The sequence below is a fragment of the Sinocyclocheilus rhinocerous genome, unplaced genomic scaffold (assembly GCF_001515625.1).
Source record: "Sinocyclocheilus rhinocerous isolate Xijiao unplaced genomic scaffold, SAMN03320098_v1.1 scaffold1314, whole genome shotgun sequence".
Lineage (NCBI taxonomy): Eukaryota > Metazoa > Chordata > Actinopteri > Cypriniformes > Cyprinidae > Sinocyclocheilus > Sinocyclocheilus rhinocerous.
In genome coordinates this window covers 993,468-1,017,584 of record NW_015644118.1, presented here as the reverse complement: position 1 = coordinate 1,017,584, position 24,117 = coordinate 993,468, and the positions used below count along the sequence as shown (strand labels likewise).

The window sequence follows — 24,117 nt, the reverse complement described above, 5'->3', positions numbered from 1 at the left end:
GGCGGTAAGTACTTTTCCACGTCAAAGACCGTTTTTATAAATATGAACGTTGCCGTGGATTTTTAGCGTACGCACACTTTATAAATGAGGCCCCTGGAATCTGTCTTTGTGCATCGTCTAAAATGGAGCTGATCTGGGTATGTCAGAAAATTATGGCAATTAAAGGCAGGGTATGGGATTTTTCAAAAACACTTTATAAAACTGTTGAAAACCATTTGAAATTTGTGTCAGCACGTCATAAATAAAACCCGGCAGCAGTTTCCTTGCCGCGCCGCTCACGTCCGTAGACATGGTGTAACATTGGTTTTGCTTTGTTTCACAGAACTAATCGTTGCCTGGGCTGCGTACGTATATGTGGGGCGGAGCTATCAAAATAGGGGCAAGACCCTTTTGGGGTAGGGGCGTGTTTGTTTTGGTGATTTCAAATATCAACATTGGCTACCAGAAATCGCTTACTCTGCCTTTAACAAGAAAAAGAACCGCATGGTGTCCTCCATTTTCTTTTATTTAAATTTCTTTACAAATCCGCTTGTAGATACATATTTCACAAGTATCAGAAAACTCTAATCACAGAGAACATAAATTAAATGTAAAAAAACATAAGAAAATATATTCACTAATATCAGTAATCTTTCATTAAAGAACATCACATTTACATTCAAAATGACTTGGCCATCAGTGTAACATATAACAGTATAGCATCTAAACACTTTCATCCTTAAATTGCTTTGAACTAATTTATTCAAATGCATCTGAGAACTGAAGTCAATGCTAGTAGGGAAGCTGAAAACAAAAGTGAATGGAAAAATACAATTCATATTGTATTCAGCATATGCTTAGTGAAATACAACCCATGAGAGTTCAGGAACACGAACACCCTGCTCTTCACTTTCATGGCATGAGTGGCTTTGACATTTTGTCCTCTAGTTTCTTTTACATAGTTCTCCGTTTATACGTCTGCAAGGACAGAAAAGTCTTTTTTTAGAAAAGAAAGGCGATTCATAGGGTCCACACACATCCAAAAAGAGCCATGACTATCGGATGTGGTGGATAAATGTTTGTCCTGATGTCACGGTGTCAGTGGAAGGATGCTGTTGTGTCGAGGGGGGGTGGGTTGGTTAGTAATACTGAATCTCTGGAGCTCCATCGGTAAAGCGTTCGCTCTCTGAGTCTTTGAGAAGCAGCTTCCTCATCTCTGTTCATCTCTGCATGCTTCTGGTATTGCCTCTGAAACACCGGCCAAAACTGATCTTCCTGCAACAAACAGAAAAGGAGAGAGTGTATAATTTTCATGTAATTTGCTGGGTTTCAAAGCAGCAAGGTTTTACTTGCTGGAACTATTGGACATATTAATATGTGTGACTTTTTTCTTCCATAAAACACAAAAGGTTCATTTCTGGTTAGGTTATACTGCCAATACTTGTAGAAACAATTTGAATGAACACCACAGCAGCTTAAGTAGCAAATTTAGCAAAAAACTAAATTTGTGTCACTGCCAATACTTTTGGCCACGACTGTATATATACAATATGGTGGTTCCTTTTTGAAGATCCCTCTCCCATTAACTGTAATTAAGTGCGTGAATGACGGTATATTTTTAAAAAATGTCCCCTTTTACAGAAGAAAGTCTAATGGGTTAGTGAGTAAATTATGACTTTCATTTTTTGGGTAAGATATTCCTCTATGCTTTACAAAGGCAAAATCAGCTGAATGGGATCTGTATCTGTAGAATTGAAGTCTCACCAGAGTCTGTTGCAGAGATGCAGGGACGTCACGCCGCACCTTCTTGGGTTTTGCACAGTACGACTCCAAATGCTGGAGGTCACATCCACGCACACAACACTGCTCTACGATCCCTTTCCCACGAGAGCGAGGACTGCCGCTACGGGCTGCTCCAGGTTTGCCTAACCGCCAACAGACACAAAGCAAAATGGTTTTAATGCCAGTTACATTAATGTGAGTTCGCTGCAACTAGCAAACTGCCAAAATGGGGTCGTGCAGGACAAATTATGCCTTGTATTCTCTTTAAAATATATCATGCGCTTAATAAAACTACAATTGAACACACAAAAGTTCAAAAATTTGGGGTCAGTTAATTTTTTTTAATAGAATTTGTTACTTTTTTATTCAGTAAAGACTCATTAAATTGATCAAAAGTGAGTTAATACATTTACATAAATATATCAAATGTAAGAAAATCAAAATAATCATGATATATTTATCAAATAAAAGCTGTTATTTTTAACTTGGAATGATTTCGGAAGGATCATGTGACATTGAAGACTAGGTTTTACTTGCTGGAACTATTGGACATATTAATATGTGTGACTTTTTTCTTCCATAAAACACAAAAGGTTCATTTCTGGTTAGGTTAATTAACAATATCCTGAACCTTTTTTAAAACATAACAAAAGTGAATGAGAAATTATCAAATTCTAAATGGACAAAAATGGCCATGTAGTATTATATAACTCATGCACAATATTCTTGTGAAGTCATATGTGAGGAATAAACTAAAATTTGTTATTTTTCACTGAAAATCTTGATATTCGCTCAAGGTCCCTTTGGTATGTTCATTAAAGTTCAAGTGAGAGGCAGTTTATGTCCAATTCATGAACCAAAGGCATACAGATATATATAAATTAAGTGCGTGAATGACGGTATATTTTTAAAAAATGTCCCCTTTTACAGAAGAAAGTCTAATGGGTTAGTGAGTAAATTATGACTTTCATTTTTTGGGTAAGATATTCCTCTATGCTTTACAAAGGCAAAATCAGCTGAATGGGATCTGTATCTGTAGAATTGAAGTCTCACCAGAGTCTGTTGCAGAGATGCAGGGACGTCACGCCGCACCTTCTTGGGTTTTGCACAGTACGACTCCAAATGCTGGAGGTCACATCCACGCACACAACACTGCTCTACGATCCCTTTCCCACGAGAGCGAGGACTGCCGCTACGGGCTGCTCCAGGTTTGCCTAACCGCCAACAGACACAAAGCAAAATGGTTTTAATGCCAGTTACATTAATGTGAGTTCGCTGCAACTAGCAAACTGCCAAAATGGGGTCGTGCAGGACAAATTATGCCTTGTATTCTCTTTAAAATATATCATGCGCTTAATAAAACTACAATTGAACACACAAAAGTTCAAAAATTTGGGGTCAGTTAATTTTTTTTAATAGAATTTGTTACTTTTTTATTCAGTAAAGACTCATTAAATTGATCAAAAGTGAGTTAATACATTTACATAAATATATCAAATGTAAGAAAATCAAAATAATCATGATATATTTATCAAATAAAAGCTGTTATTTTTAACTTGGAATGATTTCGGAAGGATCATGTGACATTGAAGACTAGAGTAATGATGCTGAAAATACAGTTTTGCATCACAGGAATAAATTACATTTTCAAATATTTTCAAATAGAAAACAGCTATTTGAAATTGTAATAATAGTTGACAGTGTTACTGTAATTTTAATCAATTAAAAAACTTTTGAATGGTGTGTATATAGTTTATGTAGCCCACTATTAGGATTTAAATTTTTTGTCAAATTGCTGAAATAATAAGATATTGTAAGACCGTGTCATAATGTTCCTTTTGAGAAAATGAGAGAGAAATGTGTCAAGGTGGCCTTGGATATGGAACAGGGTGAAAGGACCTCAGTTAGCAGAAATAAAAAAATGTTGATATCAACACCCACAAATCAAGAGTACATGTTGGTGTGGTAACTTATGCCATTTATTAAATGTTTCATATCAAAAACTATAACTTCACACCACCTACAACAGCAGATGATTACTGTTTGCTATTGGTTGGTTGATTTGCATCAACACCATAATGATAACGGCTTGTCTTGATAACACTGTCTGTATCTTCAGGGCAAGGCCACTTTTAATACACTGATATTAAGTGTTATGAATATAATGTTATGAGTGAGCTTAATGATTTAGAGACATGCAAGTCACTGTGCTCCCACCAAACGGTACATGATAAGTAACCATGTCACGGTTTGACTCACACAATCAACACACACATGTTTGAAACCAGATTTGTTTCTACAGTATCCAAACACAGGATTTTAGAAGTGTAAGATGAAGTTTGTAAGTGACTCTCACCTCTGTAAAAGCCACGGTCCCCACACACAAACTCCAGGTCAGCAACTAGTTCTCGTCCACAGCGTGCTTTGGCAGCCTCGCCGGCGTCTGGCAGGATCAGGACGCAGTACAGGGAATAGAGGACACACACACTTCGCCAGCTGGGCACCTGCTTCACCAGAAACAAACTCTCAGCCACCTGCATCTTATCGGACAGATACACTCCTTTCTGTCAAAGCAATGGATACAATGCTTGATGGATGACGCTCTGAATACATTTTGTTTTGCAAACCTTACTGATTTGAAAGCATGTACGAAAAGTCCAGATGGCTTTGCTCTGCACGATGCTTTGAATACAGATTGCATGTTGCCTTACACTCATAAAAATAAAGGTTCCAAAAGGGTGTTTTTGCAGCGATTCTATAGAGACTTTCAATGAATAGTGCTTTTTTCTGTAGAACTTTTTAATAATCTAAAGAACCACCACTGATGTTCAGGGTCTTCGTGGAACCATCAATTCCAATAAAGAACCTTTATTTTAAGACAAAAAAACTGCTGACTCAGAAAATGACCTTTTGCAAAAGCATAAACTGTTTTGACCTTTTGATATGATGGCGTGGATTGCAGATCTATATTTTTCTACATCCCACACGACAAATTGACGTCATAATAGCTCCCTAACATGCAAACCTGCATTGGGGGCAGTAATTGTTAGTCACAAAAAGGTAATTTGACTCATCCATGGAAACTAGTCATTTAGCCAAAAAAGGAAAGTTTTTTTTTTGTCTAACTTTTATGGAGAATTGAGTCTAAATTCCCCAAAATAAGGTAAAAAAACAGCATGAAGTGGTCTTTTCCCCCCTAATTCTATATACACCCAGATAATGTGCAACAGGTGTAGTGGTCCTTAATATGAAAGCCTGATCCTGGTGCCTCCCACTACAATACAATTTTTCTGTGTAAGTGCATGTGGAGTCTTACTTTCAGCAGGAATCCTCTTAGCATCTGAAGCCGTCTGGCATGACAGGTTGGCATTCCGTCTGATGGCATGTCTATTTTTTATGGTTTGGTCTCTCTAAAGAGCTACTGACGTTTTTACTCGGGTGTGCTCTTATAGGAGGACCAGGAGGGGATGGGCCAACTGCACACACACACACACGGACACATCCTAGCCTTCCGCTACACACAGACAACTCCTAATCGCAAAGCTAGTCTTTTATTGGAGACGCATGAAACTACAAAAGAACTCTGATTAATAAACAACAACAAACTAAAACCGACATCCTAATGTCATCCATCTGAGCGTTTATAGCTCAGTAATGTAAAAGGGATGAATTTATCTGACGGATATTATTCATTTAGAAATCCTTCATTGTGTACAAGCATATACAGCTTTGAATTGTCATCATTATCTTATATAACGCTGGTTTGGAGATTTTCTGCAGCATGACATTGAAATCCATCTTAAGAGTGACGACAATGGAGGAAGAAGTTATCACGAGTATATCTCAGCAAGAAGCCGGTTAAGTGATTTTGGAGTGTGTAGGCTTCAGCTGGAATGATAAATGAAACAAAGATAGATGTAGGAACGCATTCAGAGCCAATCAGATAGAACGCACTTACAGATAAAATAAAGACAAAACGTTATGTTAACAGTCAGATGTGTGGGTACATTATTAACTGGAGGTACGATGTACAGCAGTTGGTTTACATAATGAAATGACTAATGCTCAGTATGACATAAATCCTTTTATTTGAACTGAGAATGAAGCATTTTAATTTTAGCAGCTAAACCAAACATTGCTATTCATAAATTATTCACCGTATTTATTGCACAAACACATAATATTCTTAAATGTGTCTCTTATGGTGTGAAAATTATTATTTTGCATTTATATTTTAATTAAATGACAATATTTGTGCTGTCAAATATTGAACAACTGAATTAACAAACTTGTTCATCTTAAAGGGATAGTTCACCCAAAAATGGAAATTCTGTCATCATTTACTCACCCTTAAGTTGTCCCAAACCTGTATACATTTCTTCTGCAGCTGAAAACAAAAGAAAATATTTTGAAGAATGTGGGTAACCACACAGTCCCCTTTGACCTACATAGTATGGGGACCAGCAACTACCCACATTCTTCAAAAATATCTTCTTTTGTGTTCAGCAGAAGGAAGAAAGTCATTCAGATTTGGAACAACTTCAGGGTGACTAAATGATGACTGAATTTTCATTTTTGAGTGAACTATTCCTTTAAGCTTTATGACATTCTTCTGCTGCTCAAATAATATGATGCACAAGGAACTTTTATACCTCCTGAACAGACATCTTTGGCACAGTCGGATCCTCTAAATCTGATCCGTCGGCTTTAAGTTAAAGATGCTGAGTGATGCTTCCTTCTGTCTCAGCCGAACTCGTAGGTGGTTGATTCTCTCTTCCTGGGCCAACTGTTCAAAATCAAATGCAAGACAGCTCTCAGCCCTGGGGAGCAATGCGCCCTCTAAACGCTCATTGTCATCCTCAGATGTCTCTCTTTGTCCTCCTGCTGCTGCTGCTGCTTCGGGCTGTTCGGAGATGCCAGAAGATGTGTGGTTGATCTGCTGGAGGATACTGGGCAGGGAACTAGACGTCTCCTGACCAGACACCAGATCCTCAGGAGATTTAGGTGTGCTACTCCGTGACCTGGACTCTTCTTCCTGTGAATTCAAAGGCAAAATTCATTAGGTTTTGAAAGATTTAAAACATTACTTAATCACTTTTAAAGTTGTGAACAATTTGTTTTTATACAGATTTATAGGTACTGTAAGGGATTTCAGTCCGAAAAAGTTATGTCCAGATCAGGGAGAGTCGCCACACCCTAGCCTCCCCCGATTGACAGGCAGAAAACATTTCTGACTGGCTAAGTTTTTCAATTAGTTAAAAAAGACAGGACTGACAATTATGATTTTTCAGGACACCTATTTTAGCTCTCAGGACATTTTATGCCTGTCATTCCTTAAAAAAAATAAATAATTTAAAGCACCCGTATTCATATAAAAATATCATGTCTCTCTTTAAAACCTAGTTTATACAGTGTAAAATAAAAGATTAAAGCTTGACCTTTTGACACTCTTTGTCTGTACAGCATTGTTCAGGCATTTCTTCAGAGACTTTGTGCAAAAGAGGTAAAATCTGTGTGTTAATGTCAAGATCTCTGACTGGAGTCTGAACATCCTGACTCTGTGGATTGGAAAGAGACATGCAACAATCAGAAATAAAAAAAAAAGGACTCTTATCAAAAGATTGCCTAAAGCAAATAATGCACAATATATCACAAAAAGTAAAGTGAATCATTACATTTTTTTTCTAAAAAACAAAAATCACTAAAAAACTTTTTTTTCCAGAACCTTTATAGAGTAAAAAGATTCAAGTAAAAAGGGTATCATACACTAATTTATCTGACAGATCATTTATGTAGAGGCATAAACAGCTTTAAATTGTCCTCATGATCATATTTGAAGCCGCTTTAAAGATTCCCTGCAGCATGACAATGAAATCCATCTTAAGAGTGATGATAACAGAGAAAAAAGTTATCATGAGTGTATCTCTACAGAAGACAACACTGTCTTTATTCAGCTCAAGTCAGTTCAATGTTCATTCGATTCAGTTCAATAACAGTGTCGATGTTGCAAAGTTAGTGTCATTATCCAGCTTATTTCAGTTCTAATTTTGTTGTCATCTGACACTGTCAGTGCAGTTAAAGGGATAGTTCACCCAAAAATAAGAATTCTGTCATCATTTACTTACCCTCAAGTTGTTCCAAACCTGTATAATTTTCTTTCTTCTGTATGAAAAAAAAAATACCAACATTCTTCAAAATATTTTCGTTTTGTGTTCAACAAAAGAAAGAAACTTATACAGGTTTGGAACAACTTGAGGGTAAGTAAATGATCAAATTTAAATTTTTGGGTGAACTATGCCTTTAAATCTACAAGATTACAAATGAATATTAATTCAAATTAATCAGAATCACCATGATAACTTCACATCTACACCTCCTGGCATTTATACCTTTTCTCAGGACAGACTGAAAAATATAATAAAAGAGGGAAATGTCCTACCTTGCTCTGCTGTGGTCTGGGTGAAGTTTCCAGGGGTGTTTGTGCTTGACATCTAGATGTGTTTAGTTGCTTCTGTTGACTGGGAGAAACAGGGCACACACCTGGAGGTGCTGAGGGAGAGTTTTGTAATCTCACTCGCCTCACTGAGAGGAAGATCTGGCCATTATATAGAATCATGGCATTTCGCCGAACATGAGAATCCCTGATGCTGGGCAGAGAGGCAGCTTCATTTTCCAGCCCGGAAAATTGTATTTCAGGCTTATGTGCTTTTAAAATCGTTCTTAAGGCCTTAAAGGCAGTGATGCTGGAACTCACAACAGGCAGCGAAAACTGACCTGGAGTTACTTTGGAGACCAGTTGCCTCTGGCTCAGTGGGACCAGTTCTCTGCTGTCCTTGCCCACAGCCACTTCTTTTTCCCGCAGCTCAACCGGACAGATCCACGTCACTGTCTGCGGCATCTGTTTCTCTGCTCCATGTGGAAACAGCGCGACACTGATCTTCCTGGCTGTGGAGCTGGACAGGGACTGCAGAGGCATGTTTTTGACACATGCTTCCTTGGGAATGTAAACCACAAAGTTCTCCATGACATTCAGAAGAGTTTGAACCTGTGGGATTGGTTGAATAAAGCTTTCATATTATTGCAATCTGCTGGTTTATGTATGAGTATATTATAGCTGCGCATTTTTTCACTAAATACTTAACATGTAGAGGTGGCAAAAATGACAGCGATATGACTTTTTAAAGACAACGGTATATTAATTTATTATATTTTTACAGTGTCAACTGTATGATATTTTGTCTGAAACTGCTGTTATCAGGGTGAATTTATCGTTAAGAACGACCAACGATCACTCAGCTGACCAAATGCAGACAGGAAACATATAGCAAACCAAACTAAAAACAATTATCATGTACCTAAAATTGGTCACTTGACTCGAAGTATAAGCGGTACGCTCATGTCTTCACACCAAAGACCACCAATGTAATTCACGCCGGACAAATATAAACCTGTTTCTTTTGAACATACGCAGACAGGTACAACTCTCTGCACTCAGCGAGGACTTCCGGAGATAACTTCCGGAGTTTGATGTCAAAATAAAAGTCATTGTTGTAAAAGTTTAATGTAATTCGATACAGAAGTAGAACGCGGACAAAAAGTAAAACAGTTGGTAAACGTTTAATTAATCATTGTTATGTCATTTACCAATTTATTCACTGTTTTACTTATTGTAAATAACTAATCTGACGTCCACACCACTGCACGATAATGTCGTGCGCTGCTGTCAGTTCCTGCTCGTTAAAGTAGGGCGGTCTCCGATTGGCTGTCAGTGATTTTATCATTCATCATTTGGAAAAAAAAATCACAAAAACTGAAGTGTAAAACAAATAATATAAGGGAAAAAAGCAATACAAAGATATTTTAGATGATTATTTACGTTGTTTCCTAGTACTATACAAACTTTCCTTTTCTCTCGTGTTTATCAGGTTGGTAATAATGGCAGTTATTAGCGCTCCATGGCTTCTATTCATAAGTTCTCTTTGTAAATTATATTTGATCGAATTATTATAATCATAACCTGATTATAATAGTTAACTGTTAAAATGCAAATGTTCTAGAACAGTTTTAACCTATTTACAATATTCTTTTTTTAGGCCGAGAAGTAATGAAAAAGTTAGTTTACCTTCAAGCCTGACAACAATCAGTCTGTCACTGTTCTATGACCCAAGAAAGAGCTGGAATAATCGAGCGTGATGCATAAACAAACTTATGGTAAATCATGCAGATGTTTAATTACTTTGTATACAAGTTTAAACGATTAAAGGGTTCCACATGATCAAAAATCTTTGCTTGTGTATCTGAACATTTTCTAGACCCATAAACGCCATATTTTAAGCACACAGTCGCCCGTTCTGATGGGTAAGTGATGAAGTAATTTATATTTGCCATCAAACGCTTTCTAAGTATTTATTTTCTGACATATTTACGTCTTGCTGACATAACACATCATAAAAAAATAACTGATATTTCCTAAATCCTGAAAATGTCTTTCCTTTCTTTTTGAACAGTGGAATATGTCGTGTTTTCAGGAATAGGTGAGATGCTCTTCAAAGTCAAGACCAATGCTCTTGCACCGTTGCCTCTTTTGTCCGTCATTTCCAGCAAGTATTGTAAGATTTTCCTCCAATGGTTAGATTTTATTTTATTTATGCTGCTGATATATATTCTGTAATTTCACTTCCTCTTTTAATTGGACATACACATCACACTCTACCACAGAAAACAGAGAGAGGGGCAATGAAAACATAGACACGGATTTTAACAACAGCAAACAAACAAACAAACAAATACACATACATACAGACTTATGTCATACATACAAACATACTTAGTTATATAAAGCTAAACGATGAAGTATCATAACTGGAGTATAGTAACTGTAGTATTAATTGCTGTAGTTTGAGCAGAAATATAACCACTATAATAATCGGAACAATAATGTTATTAATTAAAAGGCGAAAGGAGTAATCCCCAAATAAACTTTTTTTTTTCTCTCAAAATCTTTAGCCAGAGTCCACACCTACATACACGTTGATCCATCTCGTCGTTTTGGGTACTTTTTCAAGTGCAACATACTGTATGAGAACATAAATCGGTCACTTTCATGCGGCGCGGGATTGTCTTTTGGTCACACAAGATACTGTAAAGAACCACTGAACATTTTGAAGCAGTGAATCTGTGATAGTGATAGGAACAAAGATTAGGTACAGAAACAAGCGTTTCTCCATCTGGCTGGCAGTCTCAACTGGCTGACCTCTGACCTTCAGAGGCACGTCTCCAAGCTATGCAGAGGGCTCGCGGGGCAGGGGGAAACACTCGAGCTCAGGTAGACGTGGCTCTCGGTGGCGTTGTTGTTGCAGTTGAGGGTGACTGGCAGACTCTGCTGCCTCAGCGGGCGGGGCGGGTAGCGGGATCGCGGAGGCCTCTGGGGCTCCTGGGGCTGAGAGTGAGGGCTGGGGTGACGAAGCGCCACACACACGTGGTTATGGTTGGAGCGTTCCGATTCATCGTCCACGTCCGTCTCGTCGATCAGGGGGATGTTGTGGACCGAGTCTGTGATGATGAACTCCGGGTGCGCCTGGAAGTCGTGAATGGAGTTCCGCGACTCGGGCCGCTCGATGCCGCCATAGAGGGAGCTACGGAAAGCTTTCACCACCCGGATCTATACGTCAAGGGTGCAGGGTAGGAGATGTCAAAGGGAAGAAAATGGAGGGATCAAAGGGACAGAGAAGTGGAGAGAAGTTTAGTCCCCCATTTGCACTACCCAAGCACTTTCAGCTAGCTGACCTGCGAGAGCTGAAAGTTTCACATCCATTAGGGCCTTTGGTGCAGTAGGCCTTTGAAAAGAAACAAAACTCCACAGCCATTCTATAGGCCTCTATAGAATGACGCCCAAAAATAATCATTGAAATTCAAGTTGTAATTACAAGAAGAAAAGGAAATCTCAAGATGATACACATGACGGCAAACACAAATTGTTCCAATAAAACGGAAGGATACCATAAATATCGTGAATATGATCTGTCAAAGCAGCCTTAGCCCCCTGTCTGCCTTTCATTTAATACGTGGTTCTAATGAATGACACATTGGACACAAATTTCAGATTTGTTTGTTGATGATCAAAAAAAAAAAATGTTTAACTTCTGATGTTTTATGAGCAGAAAGGCATGTCAAATTAGTGACCATAAAAATCAACAGATAAAAAAAAATAATAATAATGTGTCTGCAATGTTCAAAAACAGAATTACAACTTTCACTGTTGCCAGTTCAATACCAGGTGGTTAAAATTCATGGAACACACCAAGAAAACAAAAAACACATGCAAACAAACAACAGTAAACACACACACACACACAAAAGAATGATTTTGAAGCCACACACCACCATGTGGTACGAACACAAACACATACACACATAGAAAACGCATAAAAAATGAGGTTTACACTACACGGCTGTGCACAGAACGCACAAACACAAAAACATACAGGAAATAAAGACATGCGTAGTCACATACTGTTGGTGTTGACAAATTCTGTAATACAGATTCAGTCTTGAAAAAACAGATTGCATTAGTTACTGTAAGCATTATTTATTGTTCTGACATCATCAGTTTTCTATTTGTTACATGTATAGGGTATATTTGAAAGCCTTTTTAAAATCCACTTTCAATAAATCAAAGAAAAAAAATTATAAATGAAACAAAGCAAAGTATCTTTGATTATATTAGCTCACTCTAATACGAGGACATTTAGAAGATCTTGATTGCCTTGTTTTTTGGAAAGAAAAAGAAAACCCAAACTCTCTATGCCCTCAAAAGTATGAACACATTAAATGGGACTTGTCTCCCATGCAACCATGCACAATAATTCAAGTTTCCTCTTCCCGTTCATGCATGGCATGCAAGTACACATTCAATAGAAAAAAATATCCGTAAAAACATTCATCAAAATGGTCCGTTACTTTTTCTGACATCCTCATTCTCGTCATGTGTGGTTATACAGCAGCCGTGGTGAAAATGCATCTTCTTGAAAATTGTTTGTGTGACCATGCATGTTGGACCGTAACATTCATCGGATGTAAGGTTTTTTTTTTCCCGCTCTCTGCATTCTACATGCATAGCCAAACCACGTTCGGGAATGACCACAAAGCAATGTGACTGACAGAGGGAGGGGACTTCACAACATGGACACAACAGCGCTTCTGTGGCTTTGTTTTTCCAAAGAGCCATTCGTTTTGAGGTTCCTGCTTAATTTAAAGCTGCACTGACATTGTAAACTTTCGAGTATAAGGCCCAGAATTTGTAATGGTTATATCATCAAAGAGAAAAAAAAAACATTTTGAATTAACTGCAGTGAGGAATCAGCTAGTCTTTTGTAATTCTGGCACTGGATGGAAAAACAGAAAAGGGATTGTGTTTGAATAGTTGTTCCAAACACATCACATCAGAACTCCTCATGACAGACGGCAAGAGAAGGGAGGTGAAAGACAGATGTTTGAAGGATGGAGGTCTAATCCTACAGACTACACAAAGTCATGTTCTTTTGTTGTGGCGTGATGGCCCAACAAAAGCTTTTGAGAAGCAGCCCTCTTGTGCAACATCACCAAGGCATGTGATGCAAAAATATATACTCAATGTAGCTGGATCTTTCCCTTCTCTGTTGATTTAATCTAAGAAAACACAGCACAAAGTGCTACAAGACGATGAAACAAGGACAAAGACGAAAATAAAAACGAATAGAAGAATATACTGGACAAGACTGTCAGGACAGGACAGGATAAGACACCCATGTTAAAAAAAAGGAAGAAAAAGGAGAACAAAATATATGTCATTTTTAAAGGTTCATAAATAAAAGGGACTGAAGATTAACACTGAAAGGGAAATTATAATGAAACTGGGGGGCATTCCAGCTGGGCTAATGCTCGGTGGTCTCTTTGAAGGGATTTGGAAACACTAAGACACAGCTGTTTTCTTTAGACCACAGAAAAGATCGCTGGTACCTGGAGGGCAATGTTGATGTTATATTCGGTGCATCAAACCCTCATAAACAAATCACTGTATGTGAGAATTACTTTCAAGAAGACGGTCCCCAAAACTACAGCTGTTTTGTGACAATAAATCAAAGCAGCAGAGAGTAAGAACGATTTTCTTATGTGTAGAAACTCGAGCAGCAACAATTAGCAGGACATTTTCATTAGATGACAAGTGTGGCAGTTTATAACATGAAACCTGTGAAGAGAGAAAGGAAAATCTGAACAAGGTGCACAAAGACAGAGCAAAAAACATGGCACACTTGTATGCTTTTTGTCCTGAACGGGATAGAAAAACGTTAGCATTATCAATGCTAATATCCCTAATATGAAAACGGCAGCAGAAACCATTATGGGCTTATACTCGACTGTTTACAACAGTCAACCTTTTGCTTTCATTGTTCCCATGTTGTCAAACAGATGAAACATCTCCACTTTAGTTTCTCAATTCAGTTCAATTGATGTTTGGCTCTTTCGTGTGAAATTCTGGTAGCCCTTTATGGCAACATTGATTTGAGGGTGAATTATTGGCAAATCAAGCAACGGGAGAATTAAAAAAAAAAAAGGCAACAAGAAAAAGAACACAGCTTCATCTTGGCAGCACCAAGCCAGAATTAAACAGCAAGAGCAAGAAATAAGTTATGAGGTAGCAAGGAAGAAGGAAAGAAAGAAAGGCCACAAACAAATAGGTGAAACAAACTAAAAATGCACATGTAGAGAGATAAAGCAGATGCTCCAATAATAATCTGCTCTCTCTCTCTTGCACACACGCACACACACTCAACATTCAGCAGACTAGTCGCGTTTGAAGGCAGGCAACAATGCATGTGTGTGTGTGTGTTGGTGTGTATGCTAGCCATCTGGGTGCACGGGCTCTACGAGGTGCCGTTAACAGAATGTAAGGACTCACTCCCGGGGGCACCAGTTGCATTGGCAGTGGAGAGTACTACGTGAGAGGGAGTAGAATTATTGGTTACGTCATGGAGTTGGCTGAGCACTGAAGAGCGGCGTCTCACTGCACCCTGAAACGAACCACTTCTCTTGAAGGTACTCACTACCTCCATCTGCAGGAGAGAGAGAGAAGGACATCACACAGACAGGCGAATGAGCTTCATGAAATGAACGGGATGGGGCTTTAATCACTCTAGCGGGTTTTGAGGAGCAATGGCTTGCAGGAAAAGCAGCATTTCATAAAGTGCACGCCAACCATCCAGTGTTTAAGGGTGTTTCTTCAACTATGAGCACTTTATAAGTTATTAAATCTAATAGATTTAAATTGTCTTTTCGTTATGTGAAACTCGTATTAAAACTGTATTGGAATGTTTTTTTAAATGTATAAATTGTATTGTTTTACCCTTGAAAGAGCCCAACTTTCAATCTTAAAATATAAAAATACATCATCAATTATTACATTTTTGAAAACTATTTCAATACTATTTCAAACTATTTACAATTTTAAAACTATTTCAAAACATAGTGAAAATAATTATAATTTAAAAAAATAATAATTTAATTACACAAATTGACTCTCCCTCAGTAGTGGTATTATTTCCATCACAAACAACCAGTGTTAATTTCACTGGCGAATAATTTTTGTTACAATTTTCGTCAACAACATTTTTTTCACAGACGAAAATGAGATAAAACAAAAACTATGACGAAAATCTATTGACATTTTCATCAACGAATAAAAACTAGACGAAAATGTTTTAGGGAGAGATCCAGTCAGAACTAATCTCCTGTGAGGTAGGGAGGGTAGATGGCACACATTTGAATTATAACGCACAGATCTATCCGGCGAGACATAAGCTAGCATTCAAGTGCTTCACGTCTCATAAAACGCTCAAAAATGAATCACTTTAGTAAACCTAATAAGGTTTCATCTGAATTTAATTTACACAAATAAATATGTCTGCTGGAAAGAAGAATGTTGAAAGAACGCATATTATAAAACCATTGGTATTTAATTGAAAAGAACACCATGTTCTTGTTTCTTTATGAGAAGTAGTTTTATTTAATTTTAAGATAAAAACATGTCTATATTGCATGTTCAAACCTTAACATTCATATTAACAGATTAATAGATGTTTTCTCCAGGAATATAGGCCTATAAGTTTGGAAAGTTTAAAGAAATTATTATTTAGTGCATTACACTAAATTCACTAGATTTTAGTCGACTAAATCTACTATATAGATTTAGATGACTAAAATGTTATTTAAATGAACTAAAATTAAACTAAAACAATTCAGATGACTAAAATATGTCAAACTAAATGGCATTTTAGTCAAAAGACTATGACTAAAACTAAATCGAAATTTGCTGTCAAAATTAACACTGCAACCAACAAAGAAAGGATACAATAGTGAAAAGCATGCTTAAAATAATGAGAAATAAGAGACGTGATGTGATGTGTGAAGAAAATAATAAACAGATTTTTTTTTAACTGCGTTTTTTTATCATTTCCAATCAAGCTGTAATTTTGTCAAATAATGTAAAATGTATGAAAGTATTTAACTGTGTCTATTTAGAACACATGAACTGCTATCTATGAAATTGTATTAAAATTATTATTAAAATTAAAACGGCATTTCCACCACGATGTTATCAAATACAAAACAGTTTGAGATGTGGTGAAAATGACATTTGTTGGTTCAGAAAGTAAGTGCGAAAGTGCCTATACTTGAAGAAACACTGTGTATACAAACCATGTTAGCATTTAAAAATTCAAAAAGGCCAATAATAGTTTCCAAGGAGCAACAATATATGGAGACGTGAGTAGCAGTGCAAAAAGGACTCAATAAAATAGCATGATATTAGAATCAGAGAGAATAAAGGATGAAGTGACGGAGAGAGGTAAGTTAAGATTTACAACACAGGAAGCTTGTTAAATATTAATATTTCATCAATTTATAAAGGCTGGTGAAGAAAGAAAAATATGTTTGAGTTATGAAGAAAGTAAAGTTTGAAAAAAGTGCGCAAACTAGAGCATGTGGCACAAAAGGCATTTGGTATATTTTAAGGCAGTACGTGTCTACACGGGAACAGATGTCCCTGTCAGAAACAATGCAAAAGCAATGTTAAAACAGACAGGACTAGACAGAGACTGAATGTCACCTGAGTCTGAATTCGGTTGAGTCCTCTGAACCACAGGATCTGTCCTCGTCTCAGCTCTCTCTCGGCATAGTCAATCTCATCCTCATCCTCAGCTAGCTCTTCTTCCATGATCTCGTCTTGAGTCGGCCCATGGCCCGCTTCTTTCAGACACTTCAGCTGATGTGTTGGCACTGATGCTATCACCTAGAGAGAAAACAATACAATAAAGTACAATTAAAACTGATATTTTGGAAACTCATTTTCTCTTTTTGAGATCTTCTAGAATAGAAAAGCAGTCGATTGCAGCACTTACCTGTCCCCAGATCAGCTCTCCCATTCCCACAAACAGGCACCAAAGCCACTGCTCCGCATTTAAGGGGGAACAGCTGAAGGGTTTCCCACCAAACTGCACAATCACAATCTACAAAGCATAAACACAAATATGGGAGTGGAGTGGTTTACTTCCATCCATGTGTGAAGCACAAATGCATCAAAATGTAAGAATATATATGAGGGAAAGTATTTCAGTTAAAACTTCCTTGCCATGTAACAAATGCATTTTTTTTTAAGTTCAGATATGCCATATAGTCTCTTTTCTAATTCATGTGAGGACATAAAAATGGCATGTACATATTAAAAAAATCATTATTAATCAATTTATATTATAGTTAAAAATAAAAATAATAATATAAATAGAAACAATAAAAAATAATTAAACCCATGATCTTTAAAATGGTTTCAGATAAATTATATCATACCACACTGCTTAAAGGGTTAGTTCAGCCAAAAATAAAAATTAGGCCACAAAGGCCTTCCAAAGACATATGTTTTTTTTTTTTTTTTAGAAAAGAAAACTTTTATTAATCAAGGACACAATAAATTGATCAAAAGTGACAGTAAAAAAAAAAAAAGATATTTCAAATAAATGTAATTTTTTCTAACTTTATATTAATCTAAGAATCGTGAAAAAAACTGTATCATCGTTTCCACAAGTATATTAAACAGCACAATTGTTTTCAACATTGATAATAAGAAACGTTTCTTGAGCAGCAAATCAGAATGATTTCTGAAGGATCATGTGACACTGAAGACTGGAGTAAATGATGCTGAAAATTCAGCTTTGCCATCACAGGAAAAAATTAAATTTTAAAGTATATTACAACACTTATTTTAGACCGTAATAATACTTCAAAATATTACTGTTTTTACTATATTTTTGATCAAATAAATGCAGCCTTGGTGAGCATAAGGCACTTCTTTCATAATCATTAAAAAGCCCAAACATTTTAATGGTTGCATATGTATATATGGCATTTGTTTATAAAGACCATTAAACAAGTAGAAATGGAAATCAAAGAATCTAGACTTAAATATCTGGAGATATGCGTTCACCTGTATTGCGAAGGTCCCCAGCACAATTGAACAGAAGATGGGGTTTGCGAAGATTCCATCGAACACGTTCCTCTCTCCATGGATCTTACGGGCATTGATCTCATTGAAGAGTTGCATGAGGACAAAGGTGTTAAAGATGATGGTGTAATGCTCGGAGGGAGGAGAGTGAAGTGGGGCATTACGTCCACTGTCTATGTCAAAGATCTTCTCACCTGAGAGGGGAAAAAAAAACACCAACTGTAATATTGACTGATAACAGATTTGACGCACATTAATTGTGCAACCTTGCAGACGTCAGAAGAAAGAGAAAAAAGTTTATGTATCGATCAAATCCTTTGACAGAACCAGTGTGCAATGTACCATACCTACAAAGAGCAGGGTGAAGATGATGGTAAGCTGGAACACTGCATGTCCAAGGATATTCTTCATCATGGTTCTGGATATGAGGGGGTTGTTTCGGCCGTAGGGCTTCCTCAGGAGCAATGCTTCGTTGGGTGGCTCCGTGGCAAGAGCCAGAGAAGCAAACGTGTCCATGATCAGATTAACCCACAGCATCTGCACAGCCTTAAGGGGTGAATCCTACATACACCAAAACAGACCAAAAGAAATAAAGAGATAAATAACTAAATCACATATTAAATGTCAGGTTATACTAGTGCATATATACACTACCATTCAAATGTTTCAGTTGGTAAGATGTCTTTGAATTAAGTCTTTTAAGATGACCAAGGCTGAATTTATGTGATCATAAATAGTGTAAAAACAGTAATATTTTGAGGTATTATAACAACTTTAAAATATCTGTTTGTTAAATAAATTTTGTTGAATTTTTAGCATCATTACTCCAGTCTTCAGTGTCACATAATCCTTCACAAATCATTCTAATATGCTGATTTGCTGCTCAAGAAACATGAACATTTTTTTATTATTATCAATCTTGAAAACGGTTGTGCTGCTTAATATTTTTGTGAAAACAATGATATATATATTTTTCGGGATTCTTTAATGAATAGAAAGTTCAAAAGAACAGTATTTATTGGAAGCAAATACATTTTTTTAAACATCTTACTGACCCCAAACTTTTGAATGGAAGTATGTAGACATATATAAGTATATGCATGTACCTGAGTGATGCAGGCACCAGTGAAGGCTACTATGACAGCCACCACATTCACTGTGAGCTGAAACTGTAAGAATTTGGAGATGCTGTCATACACATTCCGTCCCCACATCACAGCCTTTACTATGCTGGAGAAGTTATCGTCCGTCAGGATGATGTCAGAGGCCTCCTTGGCCACATCTGTACCAGCAATGCCCTATGCAAACAGAGAAATCGATTACTATTTTTTAACATTCACACATCTTTGAATCTGGTATGTTTCAACTTAATATTGAATTTAAAAATAAGAATTACAATTTTGCTTTCACACTTGTGTATTCCAGCTGTTATACACTGCTTGAACTTTTCAAATGAACTTGAAGGGTGGTTTGGAAGATGGCTTTCATACTAATCAAAGAAAGAAACTTTACTGTCAATCGAACCTGAGCCTAACCAAAACCTCTAGTGTTAAAGCAACATTCATGTGCACTGAATGTCTCATATTTAGATCCAGTTGGTTTTATCATTGCACTATGTGTAACAGGACCTTAAAAATAGATGGCAATCTTTCACATATTTAGTGGATGGATCTTCTCACCATTGCAAACCCCACATCAGCTTTCTTCAGAGCAGGTCCGTCATTTGTGCCGTCACCGGTGACTGCAACCACCTGCCTTTGTTCTACAATGGTGCTGTCTATGATACCTGAACACAAAACATACACAAAATTTAAAAAATCCTAATAATCGATTCGAGACCAAAAGATCTGTAATGTAATGTTGGCCAATATGCTGAGAAAAAAAAAATCATCTTCGACATCAGGAAAAGCTTGGTATCTCTGCTGAAGTCAGCATAAATGTCATCATATCACTTTTACATTATGAGAGAATTCCATTAAGGACATAATGGAATGGTAATAATCCCCATAGGAACAAGGTATGAACGCAACTGAGGGAGAGACTCACCCTTGACTAGTGTGTGTTTGTCTGTAGGGGAGGAACGAGCAAGAACTCTGAGCTTGGGCCAAATTTTGTCAATGCGCTCTTGCTCAATCTGCAAAAAAGTTGAAAAGAAAAATAAATATCTCTACACCACCATTATAAAGTTTGGGTTCGCTAGGATTTTTTCATGTTTTTTAGAAAAGATTCTTATGCTCACCCAGGATTAATTCACTTGATCAAAAATACAGTAAAAACATTAATATTGTGAAATATTATTATTTAAATATTTGTTAAAATTCTATTTTAATAGATTTTTTTTAAATGCTGCTTATTATTTTTGTGGAAATTGTGATACTTTTTTCAGGACTGAAAAAAAAATCTGAATGATGAATAGAAAGTTCTAATAAAAACAACATTGTCTTTATACATCATATCTTTATACATAATAACATTGTCTTTACTGTCACTTTTGATCAATTTAATGTATCCTTGCTGAATTAAAGTATTATTTCTTTGAAAAAAAACAAAAAATAACTTTTGAACAGCAATATTGTATATGTAACTTCATATATCATCACTCATCTAGATATTTTTAGCATTTCATTTACACTGTATTTGTGCATGTTATGTTTTCTGAATGAAACTTGGCAATAAGGATTTGGCAATAAAACAATAAAGATTTATATAGAAATAGTTCCTGCATAAGCTCCGTACGTAACTACAAAACTTGGAAGTATACCTCTCCTTTCTCATTTCTGATTCGCCTGTTGAATTCCTTCCCTTCCATGCACAGGAAGTCGTCGCCAGGATGGATGATGCCACATTTGGCAGCAATGGCACGTGCAGTGTTTATGTTGTCACCGGTCACCATACGCACAGTGATGCCTGCTCGTTGGCACTTCCTGATGGCTTCTGGGACCTGATTGGAATTATAATCAGCAAATCAGAACAGATAAAAATATCATAATTATGCCTTTTAAGTCTTCTTATGAAAGGGTATGTGCGGTTTCTTAGGTAAATAGGAGAGATAAACTAAAAGTACACGCATATCCAAGACAGTAAACTGGTCAGTATACCTCAGGTCGAACAGGGTCTTCAATGCCGACCACGGTGATGCAGGTAAGGTTGGAGACAATGTCTGTCTCATTGTCCCAATCTGGCATGGGGTCAGCTGGGAGCTCCCGGTAAGCGATGCATATTGTACGAAGGCCATCGCATGCCATCGGTTCAATCACTTTCTTCACCATTTCATCTTTGTCCCGTGGCCTAAAAGCATGAGCCTCATCGTCACGGCCCAAGATGAACGAGCACCTGAGATGAAGGCAGAACTGTTAAAAAATGTTTACACTGCATTTTTTGACAAAGACTGCACTTTTCAAAATTTACCCAGAAGCCAGTTAGAAAGAGGTGAGATTCCTGTTAACACTTACTTATATTTATTTTCAGAACTCTTTTTAGACAAATCATTTTCAGGAAACCACAGAACACTCTTACTGTCCATTCTTTGTTCTTCCAGCAGTGTGTGGTTAAAATAGTCTCTGAATGAAATATCTATCAAGACTATCTATCTATCTATTCTTTTCTATTTGGCACTTTTCATAAATTAGGTACAAATTAGGCCTCGAAGAAAGTAGTAGTCCTTAGTTTGAACATTTTTTAACAAATGGCCAGTGAAATAAGATGCTTAACCTTAGCAAAATGTTGATTATCAAAATCTTATAAATATATAGTATAAATAAAATACACCAGCATTTAAGTGTTTGACATCAGTAATATTTTTTGCTTTTGAAAAATGCTTGTTCACCAGAGCTGCATTTATTTGATCAAAAATATAGTTAAAACAGTATTACTATGAAATATTTGTATAATCTAAATACCTGTTTTCTATTTTAATATATTTTAAAACAATTTATTCCTATAATGGCAAAGCTGAATTTTCAGCATCATTACTCCAGTCTTCAGTGTCAAATGATCCTTCAGAAATCATTCTAATATGCTGATTTGCTGCTCAAGAAACATGTCCTATTATTATCAATGTTGAAAACTGCTATACATTGTCTCTTTTCAGGATTTTTCCATAAACAAATTAAAACGGCATTTATTTTCAAAAGAAATGTTAGTTATCCCAAACAAAACTTTCGAATGTTAGTGTATATAAATCATAAATAAAGTGTAACTGTTTTTTAGTACAATTATTATCAGTTCAACAGATAATGTTATATGTCATCTTAACATTACACGTTACTATTGCAATTTAAAAATCACCACGTATACAAAGACATCATTTACTTTCTGAGCAGGATCTCAGAGGCTCCTTTGCTGTATAAGCGGAAGCTTCCGTCAGGCATCTGAATGACGGTGCTCATGGATTTTCTGACAGAATTAAAGGTGTAGACTTTATAGAGCTTCTCTTCTGGGATCTGCTCCCTCACAGCTTGGTAGTCCTGCTTCAGGCCCAGCACGAGTCCCAGCAGAGCACATTCTGTCTTATTACCCACTTGTTTGGGCAGCCCACCTTCCTTATCTGCAGCCTGGGAGGAAAAGGTGAAGAGAGTGGAAGACAGAGTAAATTAAAAGATGAAATGATAGTCGTAACTTTAGTGAAATCACTGTAATGCATGGCCTCTAATGGTTTACTGCTTTAGTAAAAGCCTCTCACCATTATTTTGGAGGTGTAGGCGCAATTCACAGCAATAGCACTGGTGATGAGCTCCAGTGTCTTTGGGTTAATCTGGTCTGGTCTTGGGATGTCGCGGAAGTGCTGGTCCCCTACATAAATCTGCACTACTGTCATCCGGTTAGTGGTTAGGGTCCCTGTTTTATCTGAGCAAATAGCAGTGGCATTGCCCATAGTCTCACACGCGTCCAAATGACGCACCAGGTTATTGTCCTTCATCATTTTCTGTGGAAAGGCATTGATGGGAAGTCTTAAAATGTTAGTGGCACTTGCCAGTGTGAATGTGTGTGTGTAAATGACACTTCCATGATGGACACAACTTCACAAAAACAGGTCCATTCTTCGACATAACTTTTAAGAAACTACTAATTATTAATTTCTATCTCACCTTTACAGAGTAGGCCAATGATATAGTGACAGCCAGTGGCAAACCCTCTGGCACAGCCACCACCAGAACTGTAACTCCGATGATGAAGAATTTGACAAAGTACTGCACATAAATAGGTGTGCATTCTGTCAACCAGACCCGTCCCTGAATGACAAACGTTTCGATCACGAAGTACAGCATCAGGATAATCACAGTGATGGCAGACATCACCAGACCTGGAATATATCATACATCTTTGATTGCTGAGAAAACTTATAGCACACCTCTCCTCAAAGAGGCGCACAATTTGAGATATCATCCACAAAAAATTTAGTTCATAACTGAACAAAATATATACTACCGAACAAAATAACTGAACAAAATATATACTACCGTCCAAAAGTTTGGGGTTGATAAGTTTTACTAAAGAAGTCTCCCATGCTCATCAAGACTGAAATTATTTGATCACAAATACAATAAAAACAGTATTATTGTGAGATAATATTAACATTTAAAATAACTTTCTATTTTATATATATTTTAAAATGTAATTTACTGTAAAAGTAGATTTTTCAGCAGCCATTACTCCAGTCTTCAGTGTCACATGATGCTTCAGAAATCATTGTAATATGCTGATTTGGTGCTCAGTAAATATTTCTTATTATTGTGCAGTTGTGCTGCTTAATATTTTTGTGGAAACCATGATACTTTTTTTCAGTATTCTGATAAATAGAAAGTTCAAAAGAACAGCATTTATTT

The 24,117-nt window shown here is 36.7% G+C and overlaps 3 protein-coding genes across 5 annotated transcripts in view; all 3 read right to left on the bottom strand.

Annotated features, from left to right (window-relative positions):
- Positions 1-1,002: 1,002 nt before the first annotated feature.
- LOC107758017 (insulin-like growth factor I) lies at positions 1,003-6,295 on the bottom strand. The gene is made up of 5 exons (XM_016575655.1): positions 6,206-6,295; positions 5,078-6,104; positions 4,118-4,265; positions 2,815-2,975; positions 1,003-1,254 (listed from the first exon to the last, which is right to left on the bottom strand). Exons 2-5 carry the CDS (start codon positions 5,144-5,146, stop codon positions 1,078-1,080), a joined length of 555 nt encoding a protein of 184 aa, XP_016431141.1. The 5' UTR covers positions 5,147-6,104; positions 6,206-6,295; the 3' UTR covers positions 1,003-1,077.
- Positions 6,296-6,303: 8 nt separating this feature from the next.
- LOC107758016 (uncharacterized) lies at positions 6,304-9,276 on the bottom strand. Of its 3 annotated transcripts, none has more exons than XM_016575651.1 (5): positions 9,117-9,276; positions 8,201-8,806; positions 7,200-7,319; positions 6,957-6,980; positions 6,304-6,796 (listed from the first exon to the last, which is right to left on the bottom strand). In XM_016575651.1, exons 2-5 carry the CDS (start codon positions 8,783-8,785, stop codon positions 6,449-6,451), a joined length of 1,077 nt encoding a protein of 358 aa, XP_016431137.1. In that variant the 5' UTR covers positions 8,786-8,806; positions 9,117-9,276; the 3' UTR covers positions 6,304-6,448. The 3 variants fall into 3 exon arrangements, with proteins under 3 accessions (XP_016431137.1, XP_016431140.1, XP_016431139.1); XM_016575654.1 differs by having other exon boundaries at positions 8,201-8,755; XM_016575653.1 differs by lacking the exon at positions 6,957-6,980.
- A 1,106-nt stretch (positions 9,277-10,382) lies between these two features.
- The window catches only part of LOC107758015 (plasma membrane calcium-transporting ATPase 3-like), a 37,700-nt gene continuing 23,965 nt past the window's right edge, over positions 10,383-24,117 (bottom strand). Inside the window, exons 15-23 of the mRNA XM_016575650.1 lie at positions 20,339-20,426; positions 19,972-20,078; positions 19,399-19,590; positions 18,640-18,853; positions 18,275-18,486; positions 17,196-17,303; positions 16,904-17,086; positions 14,766-14,852; positions 10,383-11,422 (exon numbers count right to left, since the gene is read on the bottom strand). Coding sequence (XP_016431136.1) covers positions 11,024-11,422; positions 14,766-14,852; positions 16,904-17,086; positions 17,196-17,303; positions 18,275-18,486; positions 18,640-18,853; positions 19,399-19,590; positions 19,972-20,078; positions 20,339-20,426 — 1,590 coding nt within the window. The 3' untranslated portion in view covers positions 10,383-11,023. The remainder of the gene's footprint in view (positions 11,423-14,765; positions 14,853-16,903; positions 17,087-17,195; positions 17,304-18,274; positions 18,487-18,639; positions 18,854-19,398; positions 19,591-19,971; positions 20,079-20,338; positions 20,427-24,117) is intronic.